The sequence below is a fragment of the Syngnathus typhle genome, linkage group LG5, assembly GCF_033458585.1.
Source record: "Syngnathus typhle isolate RoL2023-S1 ecotype Sweden linkage group LG5, RoL_Styp_1.0, whole genome shotgun sequence".
NCBI classification, from domain to species: Eukaryota; Metazoa; Chordata; class Actinopteri; order Syngnathiformes; family Syngnathidae; genus Syngnathus; species Syngnathus typhle.
The window spans coordinates 13,431,946-13,447,025 of NC_083742.1; the positions used below are offsets into that span (position 1 = coordinate 13,431,946).

General features: G+C 38.9%; 1 protein-coding gene across 6 annotated transcripts in view; it reads left to right on the forward strand.

Annotated features, from left to right (window-relative positions):
- The window catches only part of grid2 (glutamate receptor, ionotropic, delta 2), a 257,463-nt gene that overhangs the window by 142,699 nt on the left and 99,684 nt on the right, over positions 1-15,080 (forward strand). For all 6 annotated transcript variants that reach the window (XM_061278264.1, XM_061278269.1, XM_061278266.1 and 3 more), the window contains 2 exons: positions 4,768-5,055; positions 11,990-12,195. In XM_061278264.1, the coding sequence (XP_061134248.1) occupies positions 4,768-5,055; positions 11,990-12,195 (494 nt within the window). The remainder of the gene's footprint in view (positions 1-4,767; positions 5,056-11,989; positions 12,196-15,080) is intronic.

The window sequence follows — 15,080 nt, forward strand, 5'->3', positions numbered from 1 at the left end:
GCTTGAGAGGATGTCCTTTGCGGAAAACACAGCACTCGATGAGAGCATGCATGAGAACAACGTGCCTTTAGATGTGGCTCAAAATTCTTACAATCGCAAATAAATAAATCATATTTTACCATTTGATTTTTTGACTACATTTTCATGAGTGAATGAATGAGGCAGTGGATTGCAAATAAAAAAAGTTACAAAAAGAACAAATACATTTGAGGTTCTGCAGTCAGCAGGGGCTCTCTGGCAACAATGGAAAATGAATCATTCCTATGACAAAAATGATTTTTTTTTTCCATTTTAGTTTGGTTTGGTTGTTTTTGGTTTGCCTTTTTTCTTTATTTCCTAAAAAAAAAAAAAAAAAAAGAGCATGCATTGCAAAGAATGGAACCAGGAACTGACTCATAATAGATTTTCAAGGTTAATGAGGGAAAAAAAATCTTGGGAACACACATACTGTCTATTTGCATTATAGGTCAAGGGTAATGGCTGTGTTCCAGACAGCCTTGTGATCGTAAAACAAAACTCAAAAGGAACATGTAATTGACAATTTCTTAATATGTAAAGTATATTTTTTTTAGTCATTCATTTTCATCCGCTTGATCTTTTCATCGCCTCCTGCTTTTAAGGTGTCCTGTGTTCAGAAAATAGGGGATCTCATTTTGTTCAAGTCTAAATAATTACAAGGTGCAGGTACGTAGTTGTCATTTTCACCTCAGAGTTCAAGCCAAAATGTCACAGTTGGACGGTATGCATTATGCAAAGGCATTTAAATAGAAACAGGAAGAAAACATTGACAGGGTGACTGGTCATAGAGCTTGTAAAATTGGATACATCAAATCTACGATGCACTGTCTGCACTGTTTGCATTATGAGACGATGATCATTCCTCTGCACTGATCTGCCTTCGACGTCTGTGTGGGTTGGCAGCCATTTTGGTGGCCATGTTTCAAAAGTGATAGGTGGTGAAGCATTCCAAAAGACTGCAATTTGTTCACTCCCACACACGTCGGTTGAGTGCTCCCATTTCAGTCAATATGCTCAACAATAAAGTAAGCAACATCCATCTGTGCAGCATTGAAGCACATTTGAGTGATTCATAAGAAAAAAAAATCAGCACGCACCGATTTTGCTGATGTAGCTTTTTACAGTCACAAAACAAACGACTGGCATTTTGCATCACATTGTTGAGTAGTACAAAAAGCCTATCAAAGGGGACATATAGTGGGAAATAGACTTCAATTTTTTGTATACTAACATTTGCGTCTTGGGATTGCCGACCTACCCATCGAGTGTGAAATTAAACAACCAAATCAATCTTTGCTTCCCTGCTTTTTCTAGAATTGTGTCTGTGAGTGAGCGATTTTACATAATTGCTTCCACTACATCAAGCCGCCAATCAAATGATCAGATAGGCTAGCTAAAGATCCAGAGCCACTTTCAAGCAATGACTAGTTAAACACAAGCACCCCATTGGGTGTGACGCCATTGCTATCATTTCAATGGCAAAACTTTTTGTTTATTTTCTTTTACCCAATACCCAGGGCTTGGACATCTTAAAAAGAACACCAACAATTTGACATCAGAAGATTGGCTTTACAGAGAAATTGTATATTTGAAAATGGCAAATAATAAATGAAACATTTTTAAATGATTAAAACTGCATAATAATTCTGCTTTAACCCATAAGCAGAGAGCAATAAAGCCACCTTCATGGAGTCTTACAAGCGTGTGGTATAAAAAGTACACTAAATGGCCAAATGAGTTAGGGATTAGTTGTGGAAACCTTAATCGTGCTAAGCTAATGCTTTCTGGTGAAAGTGCCGCAGCCACGGTCTCGGCCTGCATGGTTAATCCGGTCGACAATGCAAGGCTGCCCCATTCGGCTCAAATAATTTGCCTTCACCCCCCCCCCCCCCCCAAATTAAATTTATAGATTGAACCTGCTTTAATTAACAAAGACTTGCACAATGGCCAGTGAAATCAAAACCCCTTTTCATTCGACTCATTAATCAGTTTTAATCTGCTGGCCTGAAATAACCTCCGTTAGCTACTCCTAAAAAGGACAATCGCTCCACACCATGTATTGCCAATTAAACACAGAATAGCTTTTGTGTGCATAGATTCTTAGCTAGCAAAATGAGTTTAATCACTGAAACTGCTGTAACAGATATAAGTTAGAGGACAACACTTCAACAACATAATTAAACAATTGGCAAATTGGTAAGATTAGAGAGTTAATTTCCCAATCCGTAAACTGTCGTAGGAAGTACTATGAGTAATCAAAATTGGCGCCAGACGCCTCACTATTAGCAGGGTTTCCCCAAATGCAAAACATATTGTTCTTTTTATTACTATTATTTCATCAGTAAGTATGTCTCGGAATACAGAAGTAATATTAAGAGGCATAATAAACGTTTATTATCCAGATATACAGTTAGGAATCTGAAAATAGTGTACTGATTCGTTTATAAGGGATATTAGGTAACATATTTTAGTTCAACCTTATTTCTTTTTCTGTTAATATTTAGTATTTAAATGACTGTGAATAAAATCCTCATAAATATTTCTAGTCTGTTTTTTTAAATTATTTATGAAGCAATTGAACCACATAATTTGGAATATTAACAGCAAGCTATCCGTTGCCCGCTGTTTTTCTGAGATTTAGCGTGGAGGCCCAGAAAGGCTTTCCCAGGCCAGTCAAGAGACATCCAGTCTGTCTTGGGTTATTCACCATTGTTGGACATTTGCAGAACCCCTCACTAGTGAGGGGAGCTGGCATCAACCTAACCAAATGCCTGACCTTCCTTATCTGGTTGCTTTCACAGCAGTTGGACCTCTTCAATTTCTCTCCCTCCAATTTCTGTCCATATAAATGTTATGAACTGAATTGGCGGCAAAGGACAAACTTGGCAAAGTCCAACCCTCACTGGAAACAAATTGGACTTGTGATGAGTTTGAGCTAAGAAACATAACAGTTGTCAACAGGTACTTGGAACATGATTTGCAACAAGAAAACTTCTTTCGTCACATCAACATCATGGTCACAACGAGTTTTAAGTGCAAGAAAACCTCAGGCATGAGCCACGTGCTGCTTCCCCATGTCTGAAGAGAAAACGCATGTTTATCTGATCACTTGTGGCAGTCTGTTCTGGTAAATTTCCATTGCAGATGACGATAGTTTGCGTTGCCATAAGGGTAAACACAAGATGTCTGGTACGCCGATAAACACACGGTGTATGAGCGGAATAGCAAATGTTGCAGGAAAGACAAAAAAAAGTTTCATTCCAATTAACGACAGTGTAAAATATTCACAGGTGCTGATAAGCAATTCAAATGGGTGTGATGCTAACAAAATAAGTAAATAAACAAAAAAAGACGACTGGGATTTGACGGGAAGCTTTCTTAGTGTCTGTTTTGGACAAGACTGAAGATAACATGAGAGTGGGTTGAGCAAATGGATTTTTTTTTTTGTTTGATACGGTGAGAAGCGGAGGAGTGTCGACAAGTGGAACGGCACTGAAATAAGCGCAGATAATGCTCTCAAGTTGAGGAAAGCACAAACACACTGGAGACTCAGAGGGATGGGAGAAAAAAAAACTGGCAAAGACCCATCCTTTTGGCGACAGACTTTTTGTCGTATCAAACTTCAAATGCATTTTTGTCAAAGCGTTAACGCTGTATGATTGTGCCTGAAAGCAGCTTGACGGTGAATCAATAGCTGCTGCGATGATGCAACACTACAAGCTCATGTCCTGACTTCAATCTCATTCACTGGCTTCAATTTTGTTCAATTTGAGCAAAGAAAGCATTGCTTTTAAGGCAAAGGCATCAATTATTGGATCGAGGTTCTATTTTAGTGATAGTCAGTGTGAATAGCTTGTTGAGTCTGTCTTAGTGTTTAGTGGTCCGTGTGTGTGTGTGTGGTATTCAATATAGCTTAAGATAACACATCTCATCTAAAGTGACCATATTGCCACTGACTGGCACCTGTCATGATTTGCACTTTGAACATAGTGGGATTGTCTGTTTTCCTGCGTGTGCAGTTGAAATGATGTAGCTAAACAACAAATGACAATATATCTACAATAAGTGCCATTTGCAAAGATTGGGGGTTATAATTAGCATTTCAAACAAGAGTTGAGGTTTCAATTTGGTTAGGGTTTAAAGTTCAGGTATCAAGGCTTGGAATTGGTGTTCAAAGCATGGGTTAAGGTTTTAAGTGAAGGCTGAAAGTCAGAGTTTGGGTTTCAAGTTAGGGTTTCAAGTTTTAGGCTTTATATTACCGGTTCAAGTTTGGATTGTTGTGTCAAAATGAGGTTTTCTTAGGGTTTTAAATGAGGGTATTCCTTCTCATTCTAGGATCAACAAGTTAAAAGTTTGTGGATTGGGTTTGACATCAAGGTTCTTTACGATAGTGTTTCAATCCTGGGTGAACGGTTTCTTCTGTAATAATGGTTTCATGCCTGTGCAGTTTTTTTTTCCAATGAGATTTTCAAGCCTGTCGGGGATTCACACCCGGTTCAATCCAGGCTCAGAGTTTCAAGTCATTGTTTCAAATGGTTTCAAGATGGTGCTAGGGCTTCAGATGAAAGTTTCAAGCCGATTTTAGGGGTTCAAATTGACATTTCAAGCCTGTTTCACGGTTTCAATTTGTTCTTTAAAGATATGGTTTCCGTGATGGGTATTCAACTGAATCCTGCTTTTATAACTACTTCATAAAGAAATAACTGTGCATATAATTGAACCTTGCCTTCTCCTTTTCCCTCCATGCAGCATGCGAACTGATGAACCGTGGCATCCTGGCCCTGGTCAGCTCAATCGGCTGCATGTCGGCGAATAGCCTGCAGACGCTAGCCGACGCCATGCACATCCCGCATCTTTTCATTCAGCGCTCCAAAGCTGGCACGCCCCGCTCCGCCTGCCCGCTCACCAGTCGGAGCCCTGGAACCGATGACTATACCCTGATGGTGCGCCCGCCCGTTTATCTCAACGAGGTCATCATGCAAGTGGTGTCCGAATACGGCTGGCAGAAGTTTGTCCTCTTCTACGATTCCGACTTTGGTAAGATGGGTTTTAGATTTGGCTCTTGAAGTATGCTTTTGTTGCTGACCCCTGCTCTACACCAAAGTGTGATATGCATATGATGAAGCGTCGCTATTTGACAAGCTTGGAACATCATTATTGGCCATGGTGGGTGGAATACTGTAGGTAGTGTTTGTCCACACGGTTATCAGCACAGACTAACTGTTCCTATTCTAAACTATCTTGCCTTCATTTTCCTTCCATCTGCATTCTTGCGCTATGAGAATGGAGGTAATTTAGCTCTGAGTCATAAAGGCGAGACAGCTGATGCATTGCTCCTAATGGGCCAAACCTCCCAAATATGTTTCTCTCAAACATAGCCTTAATGAGTGGTGTCAAAGCAAGTAGTTTGCTTTCTCTCGCCGGTGGGAAAACACCAGCTGCGACGATATTCATCAGTCGGTGGACGCCGCGGTCCGACAAGCCCGAGCTCCATAAAGAGACGCGTGATAGTTTTCTGCCTTCGGTGATTCAGGGTTGAATTACTTCTCATGGCCTTAATGAGCCTCCATTTTGCTCACTGTACTCAATAGAAGAAAGAAGTAATGCGTGGTCATCATTGATCTCCAATGGGAACTCTGCGGTGGGATTGTTTTGAAAAGCAATCCAGCAGCTCCGACTCTATCTCCGGCTGCATTTAAGTAGTTTATCGGTGTACTAAATATTTCAAAGGGAAGTATCTTCTAATGAGTGAGCTGCAGCATGGCGTTTATTTATTACATTAATATTGAATAATGGCTAATGCACCTCGCGTGCTTGTGTTGGTGGGGATGAAGGGTGTGAGGCAGCAACACTCGTCCTCCAGTTTTGTGTATCAGCCCTCCCTATCGTTAAATCACCCACGTGAAATAGATTCTGGCGCTCGTCATGAACTACCTGGTTCGGGTTTGCTGCCTGTGCAAAGCTTCTTCACATCTTCTGTAATGTATCTCTTGTCTTATATTTTAACTTGAGAATATGGACATTTTGTTTTACCTTGTTGGGAACTTATAATACCTAAACCAGAATGTGACCCTCAAATATTGTCAGTTCAGCACAAAATACTCTCAATCAAACCTCAGTCAGAACTTGAATAAACACAAAATACGGCTGAGGGAAAGCGTTTACCCAAAATGTGACCCCAAATGGGCAATTTCAAACAAGAGACACATTTTGCACACACCCGAGTTTGCCCGCTGTGGTTTGTGGTCACTGGTTAACCACACGGGTCCTCTGGGGTTTGGTTATGGTGTTCACTCATCCACTGAAGATTTTTTTAAATCATCACACTCGTTCCCTAATGGTCTTCCCTGTTGTCCATGGAGAAAGGAAAGCATACAAGAGATGGGGATGGTTGCAGCATCTCAGCCCTGGTATCATCCTTTCAAGATGATACGAGGGCTCCCAAAAGATCTCTCCTGTTTAAAACGAGAGTCCTTTAGAGATCAGACAGCCAAATATGTCTTCTCAAATGGTGCTAAGGCACAACTGTGCTTATTTTCAGCTCTAGTGGCGCGACCCACATGACAAGAACACATGTATTCCATCTCTTTTACCAACCGTGTCTTTTTTCTCCTATGCCATTTTTTCTCGGCCAACTTTGTCTTGTATCGCTGTGTACTCAAGGCCTTGTTTGGTAAATGTAATAACCACTTAAAATTACTTTATGCTGACATTAAAAGGATTTCTCTTGTTTTAGATTTCAGCTCAGTGACATGGGGGCCTGAGGTAAAATGTCATCAATGGATAAAATAAACGTGTTCATTGTGTGGTGGAGCAATTTAGTTGTCCCTGAAAAATAATGTCTAAGGCCAGAATGAATTGGGATTTATTTTTGCGATTTGAAATTAGCCAAAAAAAATCTCAACCTAATTGCTGTTTTTGTGCTTAGACCAAAGCAATTAACGTATTATTTTGGTGACATAGGAACGATGTTGAAGAGTTTAATTTGGACAAAATTAGAGCTTTGAATTCCAAAAGACCTTGTCTGCCATACTGCGGTCTGCAGCTACTGCATTGTCTTCCATGTTTGCTATGTGGCAAGTGAATTAAAGTTCATAACTATTAAAATAACGCTACCTTGTGCACTCAACACTGTGGACTATCTAATGAATTATATTGAAAAACCCGTCTTAAATCTTCTTGCGAGCAGTTCTCTCATCGTAAAGTCACAAGCTGCTCGACGACAAAGGGAGATTTGTTTCTCCCCCGTTTGTGTCCATAACTCTAGAAACTGTGAAAACGTCAAGCGCTAATCTTGCTGGTTTGCACAAAAAGGATGGGAAGGCGTATCGTATTGCATCTGCTGATAGTGCACCGAAATGTGTCGTTTGTCTCCGGACGAAGAGAAATTAGTGACAGGTTGGATACGGAAGACGCATTAGTTGGGTGGTTACAAGAGTAGACTCGAAACAAGGGGGAACAAAACAAAGTCACCGTGACGAGTTTGTCTTTTTAATATGAAGCTTCTGCTCAGTTCACTTTAAATCGAACGCAAGAAGTGAAGATTTGAAGAGCGTCTGGACAATTATGAGTCACAAAATGGCTGACATGTTGTTTTACAAGCCTTTGATTTTTCCCAGTCATTGCTCTTATACCTTCGAGGTGCAAAAGACATATTGTAAGCTCCCGCAAGTGTATGATGGTGAAAACGTGCCTGGCATTACAAACATGAGAAAGGTTTCAATTTAAGAAGCGGGTGACTAAACCGGAGAGTGCACTTAATCTCCGTGGGTTTCATATAGAATCTAAAAGGGGATTTTTTTCCTTCTCTCTAGAGATTGGAAAATATATATATATTTTTTCATTTTTAATGAATTCACAATATTAGTCCGTTTCCCTTCTTAGAGTAGAGCTGAAGACAATTCCCAAGTTCAAGAAGAAATTAACTTTTGACGGATATGACATTTGAGCCATGAGGAAACTGACTTGTTTTCAAGAAAGGAAGTAAACATGATACACACTGAGAGTAGATACGTTTTTCTTTTTGGTCCGTATTGGCTCCTAGCATGTAATTGGTTAGAGGACAAATGAAAAAAAAACCAGATACAATATATTGTAAAGATAGCAAGAAGTCTTTAAAGCAGTGAGGGGGAAGCAACAGAACCGGCGTTAGATTGCACATTGGATTGAGCAGAGTGGAGGGAAAGAAGGCGAACAAATAAACACAGAAGCAACGTGTTCTCAGGTGCTAGTTGCTCTCACATCCTTAGAGGATTTTCCAACGTCTACACCAACGAAAGGACGTACCCAAGGCCAATACCTACAGAAGTGAAGTCCAGCTCAGAAGCAGATAAACATCTTAGAGCAAAACGGAACATGGCCAGCTGGACTGGCTCAAAAATGTTTTACGGGATTGGTGACTACAGGTTTACTGCCAGGACAGATAGTCATTAAGAAGGAAGTTAGTAAATAAAGTTCGGATCTAGTAGAGAAGATTAAATTATATACAAGGTCACAAGGTTTAATAGTAAAACTAATAGGAGCTAAGCTAAACAGATTTTCCCAAAAATTAAAACCGACACGTAAAATCAAATGAAGTCAAAATGAAATAAAAATAAAAAATGTGGAAGGAAAAATAAAAACTAACAATAACAAAAAATCCAAACTGTTTACTAACCAGCTGCAGAACACAAACAATTAGCTTCTTCTTGATGACCTTTAAAATGACAATAAAACAAGCTGATGTCAGACACATGTTAAGCGCTACAGTCCAAACTCAACTGTACATTTTTTTCAGATTTAAATGTGCAGATATTCTTCATGATTTCCATTGTTAATCATTGGGAATGTTTTATTAACCCCTTGGTAGGAGGCATACACATCGGAACGAGTGTCATGCTCGTTTTATCGTATGTCCATTTAGGTAATGAGCTGGAGAAATGCGACCGGTGTTAATACCCAGTGGAGAACGCTATCGCTGCTAGCCACATTTATAATTACAATTTATAATGTATTATTCTACAACTTGATCATGTTCCTCAACTCAAGGTTGGGATGTATTATAAATTACCTTATGTATTTTCAAAAGCAGAACACTGTACTTTGGCAATATAGGTTCTCCGATTAGTCTTAAGATGAATGCCTCCCTCAAGTAGCTGTGATTACATTTTTCACTGCTCAGCTCATTTGGACTCGGTTGCTAATCAAAACAGCAGAACCTATGGAGACTAGTCTCAAACTGTCTGCCATCTTTATGTTTCGTATAAATGTTGTCTTGCACTCTAAAATAAGTAGCAATTTGCAGAAAAAATAGGATAAATAAATATTTAAACATAATCATAAGGAGCACTGGGTATTTTCTGTGATTAATAACACTAATATTCACTGATTGTAGTGCTAATTTTCAATGGCTTTTCTTGGACTTAATACTGTGGAAAAACTTTGCTTGGTCGGGGAAGTTTTTTTTTTATATATTATTTAATTTTTCTAAATATTTAAACACAATTATAACGAGCACTGGGCATTGACTGTGACTAATAACACTAATATTACTGATCATAGAGCTCATTTTCAATGGCTTTTCTTGGACTTAATACTGTGGAAAAACTTTGCTTGGTCGAGGAGGTTTTTTTTTTCTTTTACGACACAGGCCAACTTTTTGAGGCTTATTGCATAATTTAAGAAGCTTTCTCTGTTGAGCGTTGATGTGCAGGTGGAAGGACAGCCAGAGGTGTAGGCCAAGGGAAAGACAAAGATGTCCAACAGCACAACACGACCGGATGGCGATTATATAAAAGGCTGCTGCACGCATGCGACACGCTAAAAAGACCCAAAGTGTTTTCTCAGGCCACAGCAAAGATGTCCTAGGATCCTGTTGAAATTGCTTCATTTCATTACAGCAACTAAATTGTCTTCAATTTATTTTGTTTGACCTATTTTAGGGCCTGCGGTCATGAAGTTGACTTTACTTGGCTTACTTTGGCTTTATTTTCTTTTTAATGACACCATAGAATTAAACCAGTGACTCAAAGACATAAAATGTAATGGGGCCACCCATCAGTCGTCCATTTTCTTTACCACTCATCATCATTAAGGTTAGGGCTGAGCTGGACCCTGTCCCAGCTAACTTTGGGTGGTAAACATAGAACCCGAAACTCTGACTCTGACTCTGAGCTGGCTGCTCAGTTTAATAGGGTGACATTAGGTTGACTTCAATAACAATAAAATGGAATGTAAACAACAAAACAAGTTTTGTGGTCATCAAAGAGGACAGTCTAAACAAATAAAATGTTGAATAGAATGAGTAATATATTTTTTCAATATAAATTTTCTGCCAGTAAAACAGGAAATTTAATTAACACTTCTTCAAACAAGAAAATGACTTCACTAAAAAAATATGAATTTGCACTATGCCTCTGAAAATATTGTTGAAATATATTGATATATATATCAAATATAATAAAATATAAATTATACATTTTTTATTTCTAGCTAAACTTGCTCAGCAACAAGTTACAATACCATTGCAATTTTTAAATGTATCATAAGACCAAATAAAGTATCTTGGGAGGCAAATAAAAACATATTTTGCATTGATTTGAAATACTTCATACCAGATGACAAAAAAAAATGTAGTGTGATTATTTTTGGCCCATTCGCAACATGCAAAAGTTATATTTTTTGTGACATGACAGTTAACAATTAAGGTCTGACCCTCCTACTTGGTTTGCAGACAACACGGGGGTTCAAAGTGCAACAACCGTAGGTGGGTCGAGACGTTGTTCACCGTTCTTGATTTACATTTAAAAGAAGTCATTATCTATACCAAGAGTCATTTGTCTGGTAAAAAAATAAGGATACAAGTGTCAGTTTATTCTCTGCTTGAACGCCTCAACACTTAATGAGGTACATGCAGGTCAAGGTAATCCTAATCAAGACACTTTAGTTGATATCCTCCGCTAATGATGCCGGAGAATTTGTGTGTGTGTGTGTGTGTGTGTGTGTGTGTGTCTATATATCGGCTTGTGTGTCATAGGTAAATCAGCAAGCTAATGATGTATTTGATATGAAAACAAATGACATTGCCAAAGTCATGGCTATGCAATTAACTAGATAGATTGGTCTCAGAACATGAGGGAAAAGGCGAGGGGCGATGTTGTGCTTGCATTAATAGGACAGGAGTGACGAGAAATGACGCATATCGGGAAGAGATTTCTTTTTTTTTTTCTAAATTACATATACGAATGGGATGTTTTGCGGGTGAGTCTGCTTATATGTACAGTACAACTGTTCTACATATTAACTCATTAAAGCCTATGGATGATCTGGCCCATTTTTCATTTTAAAAAAATCGAATGTGACCCTTGAGCACCAAAGTTTGCCAAACCAGATAGACTTTATCACAAAGTAAACAAGCAACCATCTCGGCTGCTCAGTACAACATGGCAAAAAGTTGCCTTTCAGCATCTAAAGATCCACTCCACCACAGTTTTTCTTTTTTTTTCACTTTTTGTCATGCAACCACAGAGGGGTGATTATGTCGAAAAAATATATGATTGACACCTAACTCCCACTTTCAAGTGAGTCATCCATTTTTATCATTATGGTTTATTTAAGTATAGGGTATTAACCATTTCTAAGAAAAAGACCATGTTATTCCACTTGAGAATGGAATATGTTTAAACCACAAGCCTTTAATAATACAAAGACTGATCAAATGCAAGAAAGCAGCATCTCGCCGCCAGTAAAGCACCGGTGAAGAAAGACATTTACAGAGTCAGTTCAAACGCAATTAATACGCTTTAAAATGATCATCAAATACAATTCAGACTGTGGAGATGGTGATGGGAAATCTACCAGGGCAGTTCTGGGTCTTTAAAATGATAAAGGAGCATCTGGCACATTACACTGAATTTGAATCCTGTTTCCATACCTGTAGGACGTCACCTTTGATGGTCCCAGCCAAGTCGTGATCATCTCTTCTTTTGTCCAGATATCCGCGGTATTGAGGACTTCCTGGACCGTGCTTCTCACCATGGCATGGACGTGTCTCTCCAGAAGGTGGAGTCCAACGTTAACATGATGATCACAAGCCTGTTCAGGACCATGCGGGTGGAGGAGCTACACCGCTACAGGGACACGCTCCGCAGAGCCGTACTCTTCATGAGCCCAGCTACCGCCAAGGCCTTTATCTCTGAGGTAAACCATCAAATTTATTAAAAAAAAAAATCCTGCCTTGTAAGTGCCAAAGTTCTCACTCGGTGAACCAATCAAGAATTCAACCACATTGGCATGATCTTAGTCTTTTTATACTCAATGATCAGCAGGAGTTAGAAAAATAAATACAAATATTGAAAAATATATAATAATATATAAATATTTAATAATTTCAAAAAAAAAAAACTACATATACCTAACATACACATTTTTGGAACATTAAAAAAAATCCAAGCCAAGATTTGAATTCAGAACCTTCAACCACATGCGACACAATGGTGCATTTCTTTTTCAATGTGTATTGATCACATCACCAAACATAACTTGCAGCAATATAATTGGCGGCAACATTCTATGAATTGCTATCCTCTGTAGTTTTTATGCAGTAATACTTAGTCAAATCCAATAATTGCATTAAATAATTACTAGGTAGTTAATTGCATTATACCCTCATTATTGCCTCTTTATTGGCTTTTTTTATTTTCACACATGGATACACGAACACATGTAGACAATCTGGATCTCCATTTTCTCCAGTACAAAAATGATGTTTAAATCATGCTTGTGCTTGCGTGTTAGTTATGAATTCATAATTTAAAACCCTGATCCCACGTGACATCTCTTCATCTCAGTTTAATTAAAAATGACCTCTGTAAGACCAGTCACAGTCTAATTTGGATGGGAGTGTGTTTTGGAGGGGACTGAAATGTGTGTCTGCCGTAGCAAATATGTTCTGTGTGACTGTAATTAACACAGGGCTTTTTTTTCTTCTGGTGAGCACACTTCATGCACAACATGCTATCTAACTGCGCCCATGGGTGAAGTTTTCTTTCTTTTGACATTTTCATAGACAGGTGCAATTAGAAATGGGCGTTTGCGCCGTTGTGGGCCAACTTGATACTGCCAACTTGATTCCCAGCCAATCGAAGCAGCTTTCCTCATTCCCTTGAAATTTAGCACAGATGGCAGGTGTGGCATGGCGGAAGCAAAAAGAACTCCTTGAAATCCTTGCAGGAGGTTGGCACAAGCGAAGTATGTGTACAAGGAACTGCAGGATCTCCACTTGTGGATGTTCTGGTAAAGAGTGTGAAGTCAGAACTTCGGCTGAACGAATTCCAATGCGCCTTAAGGTTGTTTGAAACCTTTTTTTTCTTGTAACCACAAGAGAATACCAAGCCATGTGCCTGTTCTAGCAAGAAAAGCACACAAAGTTAAAGTTCTCGCTGAATTCTTTACAAAGCTCATCTGTCAAACCGGTGTTGTGACACTTCAATTACCTGCTTGTGTGATTGCCAGAATGCCAATGGAGGTGCCCTGTGGGACCTCTGGCTGCAATGTTGATGTACCCCTTAGAAGTTACGCCGTGTCTATTGCAGATGGATTCGGCCCTCTTTGTGACGTTCCTCTTTGACATTTCATTTGAGTTTTATTTTCTTTACGAAGGTTGACACCTTAAGCTTATTTACTTTATTTTTACTTTATTTACTTAGTGGCAGGAAGTTTTCTGTAGATGGAGCGTCAGGAGATTGTAATGATACGATCATCATTATTCAATGTGATTTGATTCATTTTGTCTCCCCCGCCTGCATAGATAAAAGACAAGAGCACACACACGGACGGACAAATGTGTTTTGCGAGCTCATTTGTCGCAGAGGTATTCATTCAGTCTCCTATGCAACTGAAAGCTGTCTCAACAAATAGACAATATAGCAAAGCGTGACAGACAACTAAACAGTGACAGATCGACATTAGCCGCTTGATTCATTATTGGCATCATTTGGATGCGGCCCCTTGCAAAATTACCCTGCACCAAGAGACTGGCACGTTAGATTAGATTATGCACCTAATTTGGAGGGCAATAACAAATGTTTGCTGTCACGTTATCTGTGTGATTTGCAAGATCCAATAAACACAAGTCCGTCAAATGGAAATGGAAAAAAAACCCGCCAGAGAGAGAGGTACTAGATATTCATACTTCATAAAAGCTTCCGTTTGATCACAGCAGGGATTATCAATAAATTACATGGACCTGCACCAAATATAATGTTTTCCACTCAGATAAAAAACAAGAAGAAACAATTTTGACTTGGCCTTAATATTTCCCTCTTTCGCTTCCACACGCAAACTCGCATGTCACATTCAATATGCAAAGAAGTGGGAAAGATATAAATGTTGCCATTTGATATCAAGATGTTGAAATATTTACAAACAACAATGCAATTCCAGGACAGCTTCCTCTTCAAGTGACAATTTTATTTTATTTTATTTTTACTTGAACAACTTTTCGAAGTGAAGCACATTGAATAATGCATTGCATAGATGCATTGCACTAGTTCTTTTTTTTCTTTTTTCTTTTAGATAACGCTGCCATCATCATGACAACCACCACATATATATAAATATATATGTATATATACCTGTTCAAAAATACAAATACTGTTATTGGCATGTCAAGCACCACCACAATTTAAAAAGGTATATAAAAATAATTTTAACTCTCTCATATTATTAAACCTTTCGTGATTTTATTTTGTAATCTCCCCATCAATTGATAATCAGATATTTCCCTCTAAATGCTTTATATTGTACATAACGTGAAGTAGCTGTCCTCCTCCGGGAGGTGTTTGCATCCAAATGGCAGTCTACTTGCAAACTGTCATGTTATTGCCTAGTAACTGTCGAAAGTGTAATAGGGTCAAGTCTCTGCGTCAAATGGGCTTTCCTCCCCTGAGTACCGGCGGGAAATAGATAGAAGACACGGCACGGTGGGATAATTGAGAAGGCGTGAGATAATAATCTGTTTTTAAGGTCAGACGGGCTGGAATCTCATATTTTGCCTCTCTGCAGATTTTCTAGCATGTGCGTTG